At 40.3% G+C, this 22191-nt stretch overlaps 1 protein-coding gene across 2 annotated transcripts in view; it reads left to right on the top strand.

Moving 5' to 3' along the window:
- LOC308351966 (serine protease 1) overlaps positions 1–13043 on the top strand; it is a 29206-nt gene extending 16163 nt beyond the window's left edge. The window contains exons 3-7 of one of the 2 annotated variants that reach the window (XM_080817946.1): positions 8340–8486; positions 10436–10595; positions 11356–11609; positions 12122–12258; positions 12794–13041. In XM_080817946.1, the coding sequence (XP_080674072.1) occupies positions 8447–8486; positions 10436–10595; positions 11356–11609; positions 12122–12258; positions 12794–12943 (741 nt within the window). In that variant the 5' untranslated portion in view covers positions 8340–8446 and the 3' untranslated portion in view covers positions 12944–13041. Of the gene's footprint in view, positions 1–7819; positions 8487–10435; positions 10596–11355; positions 11610–12121; positions 12259–12793 lie in introns of those variants that run through there. The other variant, XM_080817945.1, reaches the window with a different exon arrangement.
- The last annotated feature ends 9148 nt before the right edge of the window (positions 13044–22191 follow it).

Here is a 22191-nt window from a genome sequence, read left to right as displayed (position 1 = left end):
TGGCTTTGAGGCAGAAGTGCAAGCAAATCAGACATTAGCTATACCCTCAGGAATTTTAAATTACCTGGAATAATCAACACTACACAGATACTCACACAATTAATATATAATGGGAAGTAAGTGTAATAAAAGAAACATAAAGGCCAAAAAGAAAACTCAAGAAGGCCTGATTGGAGCTGGAAAGTGCAGGCAAGGTTCAGGATTCTCCCTGATCAGAGATCAGGAGAATTATTGGGACTTTAACAGGTGAGAGTGTGGGGAAGGCACAGAGGCATGATCAGCATGGAGTGTCCAGGCACACAGGCTTCAAAGTCAGGCCCAGGAATCTTTTGTATCCTGACATCAACATGGAGCTGTTGAAAGGGTCTTAAGCAGGAAAATGACAGGGTCCATCTACATTTTAGCAAGACCACTCTCTGGTAAGTGGTATAGAGGATAGGTTGAAGGAAAGTAAATCCAGAAACAAGAAAGTACTTATAGTGCTATTATGGTAGACTGTGGTCCCAACAAAGGCACAAGTGGTTCACTTGAAAGGTAAGTCAAGGATCTTCAAAGACAAGTCAAGGATCTTTCAGATGGGCACAGATTTTAAGACTGGACATTTGAATATATGTAGTGAGTAAGGTGGATGAGGAAGTTAAGGGTGACTTCCATGTTTCAAGTTTGATTAACCATGTAGATGAAGTTCCATCGCACCGATTTGGGAAAAATAGGAAGAAGAAGCTTATGATGTGCACCCCAGTGTTTATAGCAGCAGTGTCCACAATAGCCAAACTATGGAAAGAGCCCATATGTCCATTGACAGATGAATGCATAAAGAAGGTGTGGTGTATAGATACACACATACCACATCTATATATACGTATATATATATCCAATACATATACATATATGCATACATTATACACACACACACAACGGAATATTACTTCTATCAAAAGGAATGAAATCTTACCATTTGCAATGACATGGATGGAAATAGAAGGTATTATTCTAAGTGAAATAAGTCAGTCAGACGAAGAAAAATACCATATGATCTCACTCAAATGTGGAATTTAAGAAACAAAACAGATGAACATAGGGGAAGGGAACAAAAAATAAAATAAGACAAAATCAGAGAGGGAGACAAACCATAAGAGACTCTTAACTCCGGAAACAAACTGAGGGCTGCCGGAGGGCAGGTGGGTGGGGGAATGGGGTAGCTGGATGATGGACATTAAGGAGGGCACTCGACGTAATGAGCACTGGGTATTATATGCCACTGATGAATCACTAAACTATATCTCTGAAACTAATAATACACTATGTGTTAATTAACTGATCTTAAATTAAAAAAAAATAAAGCAATGATTTAAAAAAAAAAAGGTATGATGGACTCAGCTCTAGATAAGCTGGCCTGAGCTGCTGCAGGACACTTGAGGACACTTGAGCAGATATGTTCAGGTAGCAGTTGGAACTCAGAGAAGCTCAGGAAAGAAGCTGGTATTAGAAAGATAGATTGTGAATCATAAGAAATTAGTTTATAAAACATCAAAGAGGTGAAATGTATATATAGAGAAGAAAACATAAATTGCTTCTATTAGATGTATTTTATTCTTCAGTTGGTGCAGAGTTCCATTGTGTAGTACTCTTTGTGTCATTACTGGGGAAATCCCTTTTTAACTCAAGAAGGCCATGAGTGATTCTTAGCCATAAGGAATCTACTTCTGGAAATTCCATACTCCCCTTTGTGCTCATGTTTGGTTAACCCTAGGAACACCATTTGCCATTCTTGAGAAATGGAGGCTCTTCCAGATCAATATCTGGGTATCTGCTATCATACTCCACCCATTGCCCAGAGACCCTGGACTAGAAATAAGATGGGCTGGTTAGGGGGTGTAGAGGGGATGATCCCCTCGTTCTTCCCATCACAACAAGTGCATTTGGAGAACCACCATGAAGACCATCATCTTTTCCATGTTCCTAGAAGTTGCTGGCTAGTTGTGCTTTCTCTTTTTCCTCTTCAGTATTGAAGGAAGACAGTGTTAGAGACCTAATTTCCAGGCTCTGGATCTCCTGGGTAGGTCAGAAGCCCTTCAGCAAGTATGTAGGTCTTCTACCTCACCTGGAACAAGGTGGGGAATGGAAAAGAATGGCCAAGAGCCTGGAAGGTATACTCGCAGTCAAGCACAGACTCAAATTCTTCCTCTGGTTGTCACATGAGACCTTGCTACGTAACCAGGTAACTGTCTAATTTATTGCCCAAACTGGGACTTTTTTTTTTAATTGGGACATTTTTAAGAATGGAAAGTGGCACAGTTAGTAACTGGATCAGGGCCATGTACATAAACCAGAACCTAGAGAGTTGAGATCTGGAGGGAGAGTGTGTTTAACGGAAGTGCTCCCGTTATTGTCTTTCATCCCACCCCACTCAGCTTTGTCTCCTCTGGATTCTTGGCTTCAGACCCCGATAGGAGCCCCAAGACATGTCAATTTTGGACTCTCTTGTTGTAGTAGGAAAATTAGCGTTGAAGAGACTACATGCATTTGAGGCCTTCTTGGGGCTTGGCAAGGTCTGTTCATGGGCTGAAAATATACAGACTCCCACAAGGGCTAGCCAAATATTCTACCCAAGTCACACCCTTCCCTGTGCTGTTAGCTTTTTGAGGGAACCAAAGTGCTCCTCCCTGTTCACCTAGCACAAATCACCTAGGAATATTGCTTTATATAAAAAATCTTATTTTTGATAAAACCACTGCCAGACCTCAGATCTAGAACCTTCTCTCTCGCCCTTTCTTCTTCTTCTTCTTTTTGACTATCTTTTTTTTAATTGTTATCATGCTATGTTAATTATCTTGATTGTGGTGATGGTTTCTCATCCTTGCACAGGGACCATGCTAATGTTCTCTGTATCATCCCAATTTTAGTATATGTGCTGCTGAAGCGAGCCCTCTCTCTTCCTTTCTTTCATCCAAACAGTTCTTAAAATTGTTCCACTCCACAAATCCTTCTTGATATAATAGGAATATATGGGAGTTGAGAGAAAATTTTCTTGGTCTTTATCTTGTCACATGACAGTTTTGTGATCCTGTGTGTGTGTGTGTGTGTGTGTGTGTGTGTGTGTGTGTGTTTTCTTTATTCCAATAACTTAAGAGATAATGAAAAGAGTAAATAATGTGAAATAGGTTGAGAAAACAGCAGAGCTACTGCAAGCCCAGACCAGCCTAACACAAAGTCAGGGAGGTGGGGGCACTGGTGGGGGAAGGAGGATGGAGGCAAATGACCCCACACAGTAGCAGGGAGATGCCTCAGAACATGGTGGATGTTAGTGAGGGCTGGACTGACCTTTTGGCATGGACAGTGTACTAACAAAAGAGAAAGACAATCTTAAATCATTGTAAACCAATTGATGGGGAAAGATATCAGGACACAAGTGGGAATATGAGTCTTCTGAAAGGCTCGGGGCTGGAATGTACAGTATGGTTGGCAAGGAGGTGGGAATGAATGGGAAAGGCCACAAGGTCCCGTACCATGCAATGAAGAGACTGAAGGAAGACCCATAACTTGGCTGGTATACACACCTGTCTGCTTCTGTGATACAACTTAATTTTTCTTTTATAAGGTGTGCTGCTCCACTGACTCTGTTGGGATAGAAATAGGATCTGGCTGCAAAGGGAAAGAGAGCAGCACGAAGCGAATTTTGACGGCGACATAATTTAGTTGTGTTAACACTTAAACAAAACTCTTCTATGGGAATCAAAGATTGTGTTAACTTCTCTTATTTCCTCATGGTTTTCTGTGGGTGTTCATTTTATACATGAGGATATCAATGTGCAAAGACCCCCAAAATAGAAGCTAGCAACAGAATGAAAGCCAGAACTCTGGTGGCCAGATCAAAACATTCTTTCCCAGAATTTTATTGTATCTCATACTTTGGTACAAGTTTCTGCCCCCATGATTCTCTTCTTTGTTCTGCCTTGTTCTCTGTCACTCTGATATCCCAGCCCTAAATCCCCAGTCTCCCCCTTCTTACTTTCTCCTTAAAGCTTTACTTGAAGTAAAGGCTGCATGAGCTAGTTCTCTTAAGATTACTAGCTTTATTTCAAGCCACACCTGATCATTGAAACTGAACCACCATTCAATTTTAAGTCAAGATATGGGACATTTAAATGGTTCCTTTCTTGGGGCACCTGGGTGGCTCAGTGGGTTAAGCCTCTGCCTTCAGCTCAGGTCATGACCTCGGGGTCCTGGGATCGAGCCCTGCATCGGGCTCTCTGCTCAGTGTGGAGCCTGCTTCCTCCTCTCTCTCTGCCTGCCTCTCTGCCTACTTGTGATCTCTCTCTCTTTGTCAAATAAATAAATACAATCTTTAAAAAAAATAAAAAATAAAAAAAATAAAAAATAAAAAAAATAAATGGTTCCTTCCTTATATTCTAGAGCAGGGGCAGGGGCAACTCAGGTACAAATTGGACTGCAGCATGTTTTAGCAAATGAAGCTTTCCTGGAACTTAGCTGCCCCACCCATGCACGCCCTGCTTTCATGGGGCAGATTCAGGGCAGTCGTGGTGCATTGCCCGTAGTGCCTAAACCATTTACTCTTGGACTCTTTACAAAAAAAAAAAAAAAAAAACAAACTTGCTGGGCCCTGCTTGCAATTTTCTGGAGAGAATCCCTTGGAGCTAGAATAGAAACCTCCTCAAGCCAACAGTTGCATCCTTGAGCAGTGTTCTCAAGGAAACCTGTCTGGCTCCAGGGTTCACTTTACCAAGAAATTCCATTCTCTTTGCCGCCACTGATTTTCTGCCTAATGGCAATGATTAGAAATTCAGCTTCGCATAGACTGCCAGGTTAACATCAAGTTTATTACACAAGCACATGCTTTGTAACTTGTTCCTTTTTATAGTCTTGTTGCCCTGATTGCTTATTTCGGTTTTTCAGTAACTTAGTCTATCTCTTTCTGGGGAGAGGAATCCTTCTTTAAAAATTTCCCTTCCCGTTGGAGTGGTAAAGATCCAGTAATGGCCTCAGGCACTCACACTGTATTAGCCAGGAAAGTGGCTGGAGGAGCTAAGGAAAAAGAAAAACAGACTCCATTAAAGAAAAGATCATGAAATTGCTTTCAGAGACCAGTGAGCCTTGCTTCTGCCAAAATAAATGTCAATATATTTGCTGGAGCCCAGCCAGCATCCCCTTCCCCCCACACCCCCGTTCAGGCACAAGTTTAAATAGTCCTTCAAGGCCACTAAGCCATGTCCATGGGAAAAAGAGGTGACAAATACAGATTCATTAAATACAAACACGTGCCTCTGGGACACCACATGTTTGAAGTTAGGGAAAAAAAGTATAGGTACCAACACGTCCTGCTGGGCCAAAGGAATGTGGGCCTTCCCACACATAGCATGTGGCTCTTTTCATGGATGTGACTGAGGAAGGAGACACCCCCCCCCCACACACACACTGTGGCATGTCTATTGTTGACTGTAAATAAGAATTCATCGATGTTATGGAGGATAGAAGTTTTGCACACATAAAGTGCATGTATGTCTCTTGAATCTGGGACATTTCAACCCAATTCTCCAGGCCCCAACTTCACAGAATGATTCACAGTATCTCAGAAGCAAAATGTATCTTGTAGGTCTGAGCTCACACACAACGGTGCAAGGGTTATCTTCAGGTTTGTTCACCCATGTAAATGACGACATGATGCTTATGTACAGAGACACCTCATACTGACCCGTATTCTCCTGGCCTCCAGCACTGAGCGTTCTCCTAGTCTTTTCCACTTGCTGTGCTTTTCTTTTTTCTTTAATCTCCAGATCTGCTCAGCTCCATAGGCCTTCTATCCCCAGCAGCTGGCACAGCCACCACCATCAGCGATCCTTGGGGTTTCCCATTCTCATTTTGTCCAGCCAGCCCTCTGCCTAATATGTGCCAATAATGCACTAGGCAATGTGCATCTCCAACCATCTTCAGTATGTGCTTTCTTTGGAAACACATATTAAAATGACCAATCTTCAACCTGATATCAGGCAGCACGTGAACAACCATTATTATTTAAAGAGCTGTATTGTTAAATAGCATAGGTTCCTTTTAACGTACATTAGATAAAAAATCACCAACCCATGACATATCAACATCTTTTCTTGAGAAGAGCTTCAGGAAAAAAGTTCATTTAAAACTCAAAACGTCATTTACATTACAGGGGTTGTGTTCAGTGGTTTCCATGCAACATGTGGGAGTTATTTGGGAATAACTGAAGCCCAGAAACGATCATGTGTTGTTTTCCCCCACATCCCTGCTCCTGCTTTGGATGACTGAAGAATCATCACACTGCCCCCAGAGGGGTCTATGTTTATTTGGGAATTTGTAATTGATCCTGAATAATTCCCCTTATTTAGCAACCCTCACACTTCCCCTTCCAGGAAGAAGCGTCCAAGTGATAAAGCCTAATGCACCAGAGAGAACTCCCTGAAACGTAGCAGCACGCGAGCCAATTATTGTGGAAACTGCTCTAAGACGTTGTGTTTTCCATATGGGCTAAGATCTCTGATGAGGTTCAGGGAAAGTTCCTGGGTTGATACAGGATTATACATCTTCTAACACCTCAACATGGAGGTGTCAAAATGGAAGATAATTGGACAAGATGAGAAGACTCTCCCTTCTTCATTGTGAGCCTGGCCCTTTCCATAGTTTCCCTGGTTTTTAGGGATCAGTGGCAACCCCCTGCCTTATGTGCCGTTCATGCAGTAGTTAACGAGTACCTACTTTGTCCTAATGTTCAAGGCACTTTCTCATGGCTATGGCCTTAGAAGCTACTTTGCCCGTCTATTTTCCTTAGACCAGTTGTTCCCAGCTGGGGATGATTTTGACCCTAAGGGAACATTTAACAATGTCTGGAGACATTTTGGTTATCACATTTGGGAGGAGGGGCTAGTGGTACTTGTAACTAAGGCAAGAGATGCTGACAAATATCCTATAGAGTGCAGGGTAGTTCCCCACAACACAGAATTACCTGGTCCCAAATGGCAGTCTGCCTTCTAGTTAGTTATCTTTTTATCAGCAACATTTCAAATGTAAAGGAAGCAAACTGCTCAGGAGGGAGGATTTGCTAAAACAGACAGAACATCCTGGTAGGTCATTATGATGTGTAGGAGGAGAATCTGGTTATATGTAGCTAGAGGTTAGTTTTTCCTGAGATTCACTTATTCTGGAAGTTTCTGCCATGCCTCATTAATTATGACAACTCCTGCTCCAGGAACACATTTCTTAGATATTTCCAAGAATTTTATCTGGTCCCTAGAGTCATTTCAATTTGGTAGAGTTAGATTGTTTATTATGTTTATTGTGTTTATGGCATTACAGTGGAGGCCACAGCCTCAGAAATGAAGCTGCTTGAGTTTGAACCCTGTGTTGATCATTAAAGTACATAAAACTTTGAGCAAAACATGTAATTTCTCTAAGCTTCACCCTCCCCATCTATAAAATGGTAAAAATTAGAACACTTATAAAGCAGTTGGTGAAGATCGAATGAATAGATATATATAAATTCCATTCACAGTTCCTGACACATAAGAAGCACTCCATAAATATGAATTCTCTTATCATTGGCCAAGATTTCTGCATTATCATGCTGTCCAGAATGTGGCAAACTTAATGAAGGTAGAGCAATTAAGCACAGAGACTCCAAAGCCATATTTCCTGGGTTGGAATCCTGACCCCACTGTATACTTGTTATGTGGTTTTGGTCAAGTTCCTGCAATTTCATGTGCCTCAGTTTTCCCATATGTAAAATGGGATAGTAATAGGTACCTTCTAGGGTTGTAAGGAGAATTACTAAATTAATATATGCAATGTTTTTATATATGTAAAATATATAGTAAGTTCTAGTAAATGTGATTTGTTCACTCTTCCATCTAGACCGATCATAGCTTCAATTCAGAACATGTTTCTTTTCTCAAGGAAACAAGGTGTCCCTATTAATAATGAAAAGTTAACATGGATATCCAAGACCAGAGATATCACAGAAAAATTATATAATTGTGAAAGACTCAATGTTAATTAAACATCAAGGGAGTAGCGTTCAAGATGGTCCCCAAGATAAAAGTTCACAGTTGAGACAACCAAATACCTAAGACCTTTGCCTGGGATTGAGGACACCCATAGCCTCATTCCATGACCTTGCTCCAACTTACTTCTCTATTATGGGGAACACAACATACCAGGTGGGTTTATTACTTCCATTCCCATAACCTTCTGGAAAAGTAGACAAAAGATAATGTTTACATCTGATACTGAATTATCTTTAATTTGGCACAAAATTGAATTATAAATTTGGATTAATGAGTTTCCAATAAAATCAGTTTTCTGGCACCCATGACCATGGGTGTCGATGTCAGACCTGGAGGTATAAATAGCTGTGGATGAGAGACGTTCATTCCACTCCTCAGTCAAATTCCAGGGAGCAACCATGAAGACCTTCATCTTCCTCGCCCTGCTGGGAGCTGCTGGTGAGTCTATAATAATAAATGATTCTGTGTGTGTCCCTGATGTATTTGTTTGCAGTTTGTACTCTGGAAGACAACAATGAATGTGGAATAGAGTCTCTGTACTTAGGAAGCTTAAAATATTGAAATGACAGTGTATATAGTAGTCCCCTTTTTTCTGTGGCAGCTACATCCACCCCCACTAGATGCCTGAAGCCACAGATTATACTGAACCCTATTATACTATGTTTTCTTTCCCCACATATACATACCCATGATAAAGTTTAATTTACAAATTGGGAACAGTAAGGGATTAACAACAAATTTAGTATGTCATAGAAAATTATAACAATATGGTGTAATAAAAGTTATGTGACTATGCTCTTCTGTCTCTCTCTCTCTCTCTCAAAATATCTTAATGTACTGTACTCAATTTTCTTCTGATGATGCGAGATGATAAAATGCTTACATGATGAGGAGAGGTGGGATAAATGACATAGGCATTGTGACCTAGTGTTAGGCTACTAATGACCTTCAGAGGATACATCAGAAAATGGATCATCTGCTTCCTGACTCTGGTTAACCAAGGGTAACCAAAACCACCATAAAGGGAGGGACTAGAGTTCTACAATGTCTATACATAATTTAATCTCCCTAATGGGGGAAAGATGATAGTGAGCAAGAGTACTTAGTGTAGAAAGTATAAAGAGGAAGAAATTGCCCTGAACTTCAAGGTAAAATCTATGGAGAAAGAGAGAAACAGAAAAGATATTTCCACATTAAGGAAATGTTGTTTTGACCTTTCTGAGCATTTGAAGTTAATCACTGGGAGATAAAATTGGGACTAGTGACTAGTCTTGGGCTCACTGAAGAGGCTATGAAGGTCAAAGCCAGAGTCTCCTCTACATCAACAGACATCTTCACAGGGATCTTGACAGGTGAAGGTACTTCATTTCTCATGAATAAAAAGCTAGGGGCTGGGTTTTACAACATCCTCGCTAATGAAATCTCTCTGGTGAAAAATAACATATCATTTAATCAGAAGAAGAAAGAAAAATGTCTATTTCTGGCTTTTCATACTACCAAAATTTATACAAATCTTACAATGAAACTTTCCTGAATTGGATGGGTATAAATTCAATACATTAGTCTATACATGTGGAAATATCTTTCCCAAAATTACTTCAAAATACTTGAACTATAGGGTATGTATAATACAATCATCGACTTTGGGAGCCACAGAAATCTTAATAAAGTGGTGGGCAGATTTTAGAATGCTGAATAGATTTTAAAATGTTAGAAAGGTAATTGACATAAGGGGAAAGGCTGGAAAGGGAAACCATAAAATGTTCCATGAAATTATGTCATGAAAATTTCAGACAAGAACCCAAATAGAAATTGGGGGAGCAAGAGTACAAAACTCCCAATTCCTTCCAGGCTGAAACATTCTTAGGAGTCTTCTAAAACCTTCCTTTCTGTTACTTCATGGGGATATCTACCCTATACCAACTATTATAAATAAACTTAAGTATGGTTACTGCAAAACATTATTGAACACTTATTTGCATTTCTGCTGAGCAAAGTTTTGTACAAAAAGTATTCTTTACTTAGATAGTAATGTTCAGGGAATTTTTTACGTAAGGAGTCTCTGAGGAAGGGGTGTGTGTGTGTGTGTGTGTGTGTGTATGCATGTGTGTGTGTTGCATATGCAAAAAACAGTATATTTATCAAATTTAAAACATAAATTTAAAAAATTAGATAGTTATAACAGTATAAGTAGGGTAAGTGTTAAGGGTATTGAATAATAAGATTTTGGAAAATATCATATAGTAATTATGTTATCACCATTTCCTGATTATGTGTGACAGGAAAACATTATCTTCTCTTTTATAGTTAATCTCCAAAAACTTAGCGGTAAGTAGAAATTCCAAGATAGATCTATTTAACAGATTGTTTCCAAATTTCCTTGTCAGTTGCTTTCCCCATTGATGATGATGACAAGATCGTTGGGGGCTACACCTGTCAGAGGAATTCTGTTCCCTACCAGGTGTCCCTAAACTCGGGCTATCACTTCTGTGGCGGCTCCCTCATCAATTCCCAGTGGGTGGTGTCCGCAGCTCACTGCTACAAGTCGTAAGTAACCAATCCTCACATCTCTGTTCTCTCAGAACAACTCATGCCCCAGCAATGCCAAAGAACAATCAGGGTAAACTACACAGTTATGCTTGAGGGGGGAGCATTCAGTTCTAGGAGGCTAATCATTCCCCCCAGGCACTCAATGATATATGGAGGGAATTTTACATGGAAAGGTAATCTTAGAGTTCCCTGATGTCCTTCCAAATAATGGTACCGAAGACATGGGGAGAGGGGACTAGTGAGTGATGAAAAATACTCAGAACTAGCTCAAGAGCATGAATCAATAAATATTCTTAATCATTATATCTCAATATGGAGGAAATAATCCACGTGAAGCCTCCAGTACAATATTGAAAATAAACATAGGTCATTCTGCCTCCTTAAATTTCTGTCATGTCTCTGATTCCTGCCACATCTCCCCAGAATAATACATAATCTGAACCAGAGGAGGAGTGGCAGGTGCTGAGGAGTCGTCACCAATTCCTGCTTCACCTAACATCGTTTTATTGGCATCACTAGTCATGGGAACTAACTTTCTAACAAGATGGTGGGCTGTGAGTCTATACTGGTAGGGACACCCACCTAAAAGTTACTGTCACCTGTACCATGTCTGATAGGGTTATCTTAAGTGCACAATTTTCTATGTGTGGAAATGCTTGCAGGGGATGGTGTTCATGCTGATGCTCATGACTGGGGTGAACTGGGAAAAGGGAAAAGCTCAACTTGGTCCTTAAAGACTTTGCATCCTTTGATCCAGCCGAATCCAGGTGCGTCTGGGAGAACACAACATCGCAGTCTCTGAGGGTGGCGAGCAATTCATCAATTCAGCCAAGGTCATCCGCCACCCCAGATACAACCAAAACACTATGGATAACGACATCATGCTGATTAAACTGAGCTCACCCGCCACCCTCAACTCTCGAGTGTCTGCTATCTCTCTGCCAAAATCCTGTGCGGGTGCTGGTACCCAGTGCCTCATCTCTGGCTGGGGGAATACCCTGAGCACTGGGCGTAAGTGTCACCTGGAACAAAAGCACCAAGTCTGAAAATCCTAGAAGTGAAGGACATGTAGAGGTTCAGTTAGTCTGAATTGTCACTCAAGGCAAGTTTTCCAGAGGACAGTTTGTAGATATATGGAATCTTAGGAAGATGCTTTTGCTGGGAAACACAACAAAAATGAGCCATGGTAAAGATGGCAGATATTTAATTGAAGTGTGATTAGTGATTTGCAAAGAAGTAGAAACTGAGGAGGAAAGCACAACAGAGGGATTTTGGTACAGCCTAAAGTAGAGACCTGCTTGAGAAAGTCTCTAGATTTAAGATGTGTGGTCACTGATGCTAACATCAGAGAGAACAACTTGTTGAGTAAAACTGTTTGGAAGTCATTCCAGATAACAACTGTTCTTCTAAAACAGAAGATACTGACAATCTGAGAGAGTAGGGAAGGTAAAGGGAGATAGGGAAAGAAATCTCCAGGAATCCTATAGGTAATATTCTTCCATTTTTACTCTCCTGCCCCACAGAAAATTATCCTGATGTCCTGCAGTGTCTTCAAGCTCCCATCCTCTCTGACAGCACTTGCCGCAACGCCTACCCTGGTCAGATCAGCAGCAACATGATCTGTCTGGGCTACATGCAGGGTGGAAAGGACTCTTGCCAGGTCAGTTTCTTTTTACCCCTTTCAGCTGAGCTTCATGCACTTCCACCCCAGTTCCCTTTCCCAAAACACAGGCTGAAAAGCCGTCTCAGTGATGGATTATAAGGGACCACAGAGATTTGGGATCAGTGATAAATTGTCTTTTTCAAACATTAATAGCTAGGGCTAAGGGTAAAAAAATACACAGAAGATGGTGTGGAAACAGAACATCCTAGTGCCCTTCTGAGGAGCAATATTGTAGAAGGAAGCTTTCTGAAAAAAGGCAGGGCTAGCTGGGCAGCATTGCACTCACCAGTCCTTGCTTCTTCTTGGTCCTGCATGCCTGCCACTAAGAAAAGAGCAGGAGCTAAGAGGAGGGAGGAGAAAGGAGAGCCATGTATTCAGAGATTGAGAATTAGATTTCCAGGGGAAGGGAAGGTGTTTCCTAGAGAATCAGCAACCTGGGAAAACAGACCCAGGGTAATGGAGAAACAACGTTGAATCTTGCTCCCATCTTGGCATAGTTGGGAGTTCTTACTGTCTCTTCCCTCTTGCACAGGGTGACTCTGGTGGCCCTGTGGTCTGCAACAGAGAGCTCCAGGGCATTGTCTCCTGGGGTATTGGCTGTGCTCAAAAAGGCAAACCTGGTGTCTACACCAAGGTCTGCAACTATGTGAGCTGGATTCAGCAAACCGTTGCTGCCAACTAAGCATGTAAGGATGTGTATTGCTCTATGCACCATTCTCTTGGTCAATTTCACTTCCAACCATGCTTGAAACAGTATCTAAATAAAAACGTTTATTCCACATCACCTGTGTCCATGAACTGTTCTGACTTAGTGTTTATGAACTTTCTCTTCAAACCAGCTGCTGAGTAAGAAGGTGGACATAGGATTGAACTATTACATGAGCATAAAATGGAGAGGTTAGGTTATGATTCATTACACCTGCTCAAAATGAATTTAGTAATCACCTACTCTCTGCTTGGCTCTGTGTGGTCAATTGAGGGTATAAGCATGGATAAGCCTAGAGGTCATTGTTACTGTCACATTTTGAACAGAGGATCACACCAAGGTGCAGAAGGTGAAATTCAACTGCCCAAAGTCCTTTGGCAAGCTCACAGTCAGGCAGAGACCAAGCTCCAGCTATCCTGATTTCCGATGCATTGCCATTGCCATGACACCACGGTCACCTTCTGTGCGCTAATCTATCTGAAACTCTGTGAGACTAGATGAAGGAAACCACCATGTGAAGAAATTTTTACAAATCACTGATTTCCTGCATTCTCCAAGGTTTTACCGACGTATGTGTTCCAGTTCTCTAAGATCTTTCTTGTTTTCCCAGTGGGGTTTTATTGCTAAAGCAGTGATGATGTCTGCAGGCAATCTGTGCCCCTCTTCCACCACCAGTCCCCCAAATCTCAGGCCAAATAATGTGGCATTTTGAACTCTAAGAAAAAGGAAGTGCAAATGCAAGTATGTTTGCAGAGAATAGATCTATTACGCAAAGTTCATGGATTTGGCTACAGAGTTGGCTTGGAGTACAAGTCTCAACACAGGATTCTTGTGCATATGAGGTCTGGATCCAGGAAAAAGATATCATGGGATCTGAGCATAGAAACCCTGGAGCAGGTGGAGGAGGTTTGAAAAGGGGAAATGTTCCCAGCCTCCTTAATAAGGTGAAGGAGGGATCTGATCTTAGTCAGTTTAGACAGTTACAACAAAAATGCCATAGACGAGGTGGCTTAAACCATAAATTAATTTCTCTGGAGGCTGGGAAGTCCGAGATCAAGGTGCCATTGAAATAGTGGGGGCCCACTTCTGGTGTGTAGATGGTGGCCTTCTCATTGGGTCCTCACAGGGCAGAGAGAGGGCTCTAGTCTCTCCTTAGAAGGACACTAATCCCATCACAGGGGCTCCACCTTTATGTCCTCATCTAAACCTTGCAAAGGCCCTGCCCCATAATACCATCCCACTGTGGATTAGGGTTTGAGCACATGCATTTGGTGGGGGGACACAATCATGCAGTCCATACTGGGTATCTTGGAAGAGGAAAGTATGGGAAGGTACACCGCATCACCAAATTTCTATTCTTCTGTAACTCTGGATAGCACGTTCATAGGGAGCAGTCTTGAGCCCTGAATATTGCCTTGTCAATGCCACCAGGATGGAGCCCTAATTCCTTTTCTTTGCATTAAAGTCTCCTAACTATTTGATCATAACTATCCTGTCTTATTTCCATAGTTCTCATTGAATTGCTTTTATGTTTGCATAGAGCCTAAATTAATTTCATACATAACTCCTCTTTGTTAAAATAGGTAGCTATAGATCTACCTTAGCTAAACACGTCAGGCTTCTGTGCAGAAACAAATGAGCTGGACGATTCTCCTGTTTCCTCTGAAATGCTTTCTATTCCACTCCATCACCACCATCAATATACACCTACCCACCTCTGCCCAAGTAGAGGGCAGATTCAGAGACCTGGCAGGCTAATGAGATAGATAAAAGGTGAGAGACCAGGGCTGGCCTGAAGAGAAGTATGAAAAAAAAATCCTATTAATACCATTCTATAGTCCCTTTTTAGCTCTCTTGTCACTTTCTGTCTCTTGTCTTTTTAAAATCTAACCCTTTGTAATTTGTATATTTATATTAAAGTGTAAAGTCTGTACACTCTTTGACCCAGCAACTTCACTTCTAGAACTCTATCCTATTAAAACATGCATGTAAAAACAAAACAAAGTATACATGGGAGTGTAGCATTTAGAAGTCATTCGGTTGCAAGGAATAGAATATCCAGCTCATTAGGTCTTGCATTAATGGAAACTTAGAAATGAGGAAAGCTTCAGGGATGTTGTGATTCAGCAATGCAAAAATGTCAAGGAGCCAATTTACTCCTGGCTCTGCCCTGTGCCTTACTCTCATTTACTGTCATTTCTGTCACTTTATCCTAGGGATAAACCTTGTGATCAAAAAGCCCTCAGGGCCCTACTCTCCCTTGTCTGTATCCAGGGAAAGAGATAAACAAAGTTGCTCCCAGCAGATCTAGAAACCTTCTTTCCCAGATAGCCCGGCAGACATCATCATATTGTATGTCTTTATCTGAATCTGGTCATTTGCATAACCCTGAGCCAATAATCAAATGGGACTATGCTAGTTAATTTACAAGGAAGTGACATGGCATGGTATCAGAGCTAGGGGTGGGCTTTTCATGCTGCAAGAATCTTGGCCTACGTGGTATGTGTTTGATTAACTGAGTAGTTTTAAGATTAGTCACCAAGAAGGGAGGAGTGGATATAAAGGAGGAGGCCACAATCTCCACTAGAATAATCTACGGTGCTTGTCGATATATCGATATATCGTCTAGGAAATTCTGAAAACCCAGAAACAACTCAAATGTCCATTTAACAGAGGACTGAGTAAATAAACCTGGCACGTCCCTCAGTGGAGACAATGTAACTATTCTGTTCATTTATTCAACCACTTACTCAACAAATACTTACTGAAAACCTACCATGGGTCAACACTTTTAAAAATGCACTAAAGATACAACAGAAGAAAACAGGCAAAACCCTACCTTCACGGTATATGTATTTTCTTTGGGTAAACGGAAAACTAATGAATAAGACTGTAGAGTACATTGCTGTTCGATGCAAATGCTGCAGGAAGAGAAACTGGATAAAGGGGAGGCTGACTGGAAGGCACAGACCTGCTTCTAAACTCCAGTGGACGTTTGAACAACATGAGGGTTGGGGCACCGACATCCTGCATAGTCAGAAATCCTTGTGTAACTTATGACTTCTGCAAAGCTTATCTACTAATAGCCTACTGTTGGCCAGAAGCCTTACTGATAACACATATTTGGGATATTATAGTATGTACAAGTACTACATATTGGTATGTATACAAGTATGTAGTAGTTATATGTAGTACAAGTATGTATACAAGTATGTATACATACTTGTATGTAGTACTTGTACAAATACAATCTAGTTTGTATTTGGTATGTACAAGTACTACATACTTGTTCTTATGATAGAGAAAAAACTGTTATTAAGAAAATCATAAGGAAGAGAAAATTCATTTGCAGTCTGTACTGTAAGAAGTTCACAAATAAATGAACCCATGTAGTTCAAACTCATGTTGTTCAAGGGTCAACATTGAATCAGAGAAACACATAAAAAGACCTATGAAAATAGGGACCTCAGGTGGCTCAGCTGACTTGATTTTACCTCAGGTCATGATCTCAAGGTCCTGGGATGGAGCCCCGCATGGGGCTTAGTGGGGATTCCGCTTAAGGATTCCCTCCCTCTCTTTCCCTCTGCCCCTCCCGCCTCTCACGCTCTCTCTCTTTCACTCTAAAATAAATAAATCATTTTTTCTTTTTAAAAAGACCTATGAATACATACTACAAGTTAAAATAAAAAGCCACTTTGTAGAGTGAGAAGCGATATCTCTCAACAACATATATTTACTATATTTATATTTACTATAAATAAATACCCAATTCAGATCCAGCAAGAGGTGGTTTATTTAGGGCAAAAATAAAGAAATTTATAAAGAGGTAATAATCTGAGATTAGGGACACAACTGCCTAGAGACAAAAGTGTTTTTTCTTTGCTGTGTCTAATCGGAGTAACAATTGAATTTACTTACTTATCCCTCGCTCTGAAAACCACAGGATGGCTCTCAACTGTCAACCTCATGGTTATGACCTTTCATAGGAATGTAAAATAAAGCAATATCTGCACATAGACGCTTAGCTCCTTATGTAAATTTTTTTCATGCAGTATAGATAGGCTTAGTGGACGTTTACTTCATATTGGTATATACCATAGTCCACTTGTTAGTTTTTCCATTAATAGGCAAAGAATTTCACCCTATGCTCAAGATGAAGTCATCTGAGAAAATTTGCTCTAATAAGACAAATAGAAGCCTCTTTTAGTCTAGAAATCATATTTAATTATTATTTAAATGTGCTATTCTCACCATTTATCTTTTATGGCAAGTGATTTTGGTATTGAAATAAAATATCCAAAGGCCTTTAAAAAGTAAAGATACTAACTTACTATCTTAGTATTATTTTAGTTGTACTTAGCAGATGAATGGATAAAAAAGATGTGGTCCATATATGCAATGAACTATTACTTAGACATCAGAAAGGAGGAATACCCAACTTTTGTATCAACATGGATGGAACTGGAGGAGATTATGCTGAGTGAAATAAGTCAGCATAGAAAGTCAGTTATCATATGGTTTCACTTACTTGTGGAACATAAGGAATAGCATCGAGGACATTAGGAGAGGGAAAGGAAAAGTGAAGGGGGGAAATTGGAGGGGGAGATGAACCACAAAAGACTGTGGACTCTGAGAAACAAACTGAGGGTTTTAGAGTGGGGGTAAAGGGATGGGTGAGCTTGATTGTGGATCTTAAGGAGGGCATGTGTGGCATGGAGCACTGGGTGCTATACATAAACAAAGAATCTTGGAACACTATATCAAAAACTAATGATATATGGTATGGTGACTAACATAACACAATAAAAAAAATAAAAAAAGAAAAGTCAATTAAGAAGTTCTGTCTCATTTAATGGATAAAAATACAGAAGTCTTTATTTAGTCTTTAGTACTCATTTTTTCTGAGTAGCTCAGTCTAATTGTTGTCTATTTGTACCCTATCTTGACTATGAGATCTGCTTAATCATCCTCTTACCATATGATCCAATAATAGAGAGGAAACATATCTCTACACACAAAGCTACATATGGATATTTATAGCAACTTTATTTGTAATTATCAAAGCTTGGAAGCAACCAAGATGTTCTTCCACAGGTACATTGATAAATTAACTGTGGGACATCCAGCCACATGATTCAGTGCCAAAAAGAAGTGATCTACGAAGCAACAAAAAGATATGGAGGAAACTTAGTGCATGTGACTAAGGGACAGAGTAAACTGAAAAGACTGCATATTGTATGATTCCAATGATGGGACATTTTGGAAAAGACACAATTATGCCACCAATAAAAAGACAGTAATTTCTAAGAGCCAGAAGTCAGGGAAGAGATGAACAGGCAGACCCAGAGGACTTTTAGGGCAGTGAAAATACTCTGTATGATACTCTAATGATGCATGTCATTCATTATACATTTGTCCAGACCTATGGACTATACAATGACAAGAAGAGTGAATGCTGGGGTAAACTATGGACTTTGAGGGGTAATAATGTGTCAGTGTAGTCTCATCCTTTGTAGCAAGTGGACCATTCTGGTGGGGATGTTGGAAATGGGACAGGGTATGCACTGGTGAGGCCATGGGGTATATGGGAAATCTCTGTACCCTCCTCTCAATATTGCTGATAGCCTTAAACTGCTTGCTCTTAAAAAAATTAAAAAATTATTAACTATTTTTTGTTGAGTGAAAATTATAGAGAATGGGCAGAGCAAAAAGTAACGCAATGCAGGACATGCTCATAGTGGGCAACACTAATTAGTGAGTTTTTATTGTTGTTTCATACTTCTGCTGTTTTTTTCCCTATATTTTTCTCAATAAACATGTAATAGATTTTACAGAGCAGATATATTGTTTGTTTTTAGTGAAATTCCCAGGCTGTTTACTTCACAAAACTTAGTCATAGCCCTTACCACCTTACAAGTCCCAACACCCACATTCATGTCTGAGAAGGAAGCCAGCTGAGAATGAGTGCAGTGCAGGGCAGGCTGGGATTACGGATTGGCTCTACCCTCATCCTCCCACATCTGTTCAGAATCTCAAATTTGTCACCATGTGTCACAAGCCAAGCACAGTTACAATGAGAGGGCAGAGTAATTTATTTCGGGGGAGAGAGCTATATTAGACTGTGGACACCAGATGCCCTCATGGTGCTCAACAGTCTCGAATTGCTGACTTTAGGAGCAGCATGCCCCAGGATAGGGTTGAGCCAAAATGCACAATTCTGTGAACCAGAGACATACTGAAGGTTTTTATTCCTTCTTAGTATTCAGGATTCATTCCTCCTTGTTGCAGAGGTGAAAAATACAATCATCATCAACATCATCACGACCAGTACTTATTAAGCTTTTTCAATATGTCTACATACTTTCAAGTAATATTCAAGCCTCACAACTATCCAAGAAATAGGCACGAATATTCCTCCTTACATGAAGCTTAAGAGGTCAACAGTTTTTTTCAATATAAGACAGCCATGAGTCTTGCTGCCAGAAATCAAATCCTAGAAGCTAGACCCCAGAGTCCCTGCTCTTCACCACTATATAGGACTTCACAAAAATATTTGTGCATTAGGCAAGAAAGGCATTCCCAGAAGCCTGGAAAATGTGGAGATACTAAAGTCTCAGTCATTTCATTTAATAAGCATTTATGTAGCATTTCCTATTTCCCATTAGAACTCACTGTTGTAAGCACTTTATAATTAGAAAATCTGAACAGATCAGTGAGGAGTAGAGATTGACTCAGTAATCAAAAACCTCCCAATACAGAAAACCCCCAGGCTAGACACCCTCACTGGCAAATTCTAGTGAACATTTAAAGAGAAATTAATACCCATCCTTCTCAGACTCTTCCAAAAAGTTGAAGAGGAGGGAACACTTCCAAATTCATTGTAAGAATCCAACGTGAGTCTGATACCAAAGGCAGAGAAGGAAGAACACTGCAAGAAAACTGTAGACCAATATCCCTGATGGAACCCATTATTTGCTTCATCTCTCTGCAGGACGGCATGGGGTGGGGATAGTCAAGAAGTTACAATGCAATGCTAACTTATAAACAAGAGCGTAGCACATTGGAGAGTAATAAATGTCAAAGACAAAAACTGAACAAGTAAGAAGAATGATTTTATTCAGACTATTGTAGTAAAAGCACCCCAGATCCACAGATCAGAGTGTCTCAGCAGGACTGTTTTGCCTAAAGACTTCTATAGGGAGAAATAAAGAAGTTACAGGTGGGGAGAGTTGTAGTTGAGAAAAACAATTGTTTTGCAGTCAGAGGACTTCTCAGTTAGCTGAACAACAACAAAAAAAAGTTTTCTCTGTGTTTAGCCAGTTTCAGGGGAAAAGGGAATTCTAACCTTAACTAATCACTCATGAGACAAAGAACGGGGAGTTGGGAGGGTCAGTTCTGGCCACTTCAGCAGGTGCAAGTAGAAAGGGGAAAGGTCTGTGTTTAGTTTTGCCACAGGTAAACAAAGGAGTCATCCCGAGTTTTATAAGAGTCATAAGAAAGAGTGGCAAAGTCTCTAGTAACTCCTGTGTAGAAGGGTAGTTCTTTGGGGTAAGCCGTTTCCCTGAACACAAAATTGTAAGGATTTTTAACAGTCACTGTTCTGGGAGCACAGGGCTCAGATCAAGTTCAACATGTCAGAGGAAATCCAGAAATTCAGTCTGAGTCCTGACTTTGCCAAAAACTTCTGTGAGGACCACAGCTTACTCATCATGAAAATGGGAGGTGAGGGATGATTTATTAAATTTATTTCATATCTCAATGTTTGGTGAGTCTCTAAATATGGCAGAGGGGCCTTTTAGAAGGAGAGAGATGGCAACTGAGGGCAGAGGGGCACAGTCACAAAGGTAGGGGGGACAAAAAAGAAAGGTCATGTCACAGAGAGGGGAGGAAAAATGTCAGGAGATATGTCAGAATTTCTGAGATATTGGGATCAGAAAAGGGTGACTCCCTGCCTTATGTTCCACTCATTCAGTAGTTAATGATAACCTGCATTGACCTAACGTTTGATGCACTTTCCCATGGCTATGGCCTTAGAAGCCACTTTGCCCATCTTTTCCCCTTAGATCAACTGTTCCTAGAAGGGGGTTATTTTGACCCCAAGGGAACATTTAGCAATGTCTGGAGATATTTTGCTTTCAGAACTGGGAAGAGGTGCTAGTGGTACTTGTAACTAAGTATCCTATAGAGTATAAGGCAGTTCCCCAGAACACAGAATTACCTGGCAATCCTGCCTTCTAGTTAGTCATCTTTTTATCAGCAACATTTCAAGTGTAAAAGAAACAAACTGCTTCAGGAGGGAGGATTTGTTAAAGTGGACATAAAATCCTGGTAGGCATAACATCCTGGTAGGGCATTCAGATGTGCAGGAGGAGAATTTGGTTACATGTAGCTAGAGGTTAGTTCTTCCTGAGATTCACTTATTGTGAAAGTTTCTACTTTGCCTCATTAATTTTGACAATTCCTGTTCCAGGAACACATTTCCTGGATTTTTAAAAAAAATTATCTGTTCCCCAGCCAATTATATAAACCAATTAGTAACAAAATCAAAGAAACACATTGACAGTAATAGAGTAAGAGTAGGGGACTTTACACCCCCCTCACTGAAATAGATAGATATCTAAGCAAAAATCAACAAGAAAATAAATACTTTAAATGACATGCTGGGCCAGATGGACATCACAAATATATTCAGAACATTCCATCCCAAAGCAACAGAATACACAGTCTTCTCTAGTGCACACGGAATATTCTCCAGAACAGATCACATCCTGGGTCACAAATCAGGTCTCAGCTGGTACCAAAAGATTGGGATCATTCCCTGCATATCTTCAGACCATAATGCTTTGAAACTAGAACTCAGCCACAAGAGAAAAGTTGGAAATAACTCAAATACACGAAAGCTAAAGAGCATCCTACTAAGGGAGGAATAGGTTAACTAGGAAATTAAAGAATAATTTTAAAAAATTCAAGGAAAGAAATGAAAATGAAAACACACTGTGCAAAATCTTTGGGATGCAGCAAAGGTGGTCTTAAGGGGAAAGTATGTAGCAATACAAGCCTTTCTCAAGAAATAAGAAAGGTCTCAAATACACAACCTAACCTTACACCTAAAGGAGCTGGAGAAAGAACAGCTCTTCTCCTCCTAAACCCAGCAGGAGAAGAGAAATAATAAAGATCAGAGAAAAAAGTAATGAAATAGAAATGAAAAGAACAGTAGAACAAAT

The sequence above is a fragment of the Martes martes genome, assembly GCF_963455335.1.
Source record: "Martes martes genome assembly, chromosome: 11".
Lineage (NCBI taxonomy): Eukaryota > Metazoa > Chordata > Mammalia > Carnivora > Mustelidae > Martes > Martes martes.
The sequence above is the reverse complement of the archived record's forward strand: the minus strand, read 5'-3'. Positions and strand labels throughout refer to the sequence as shown.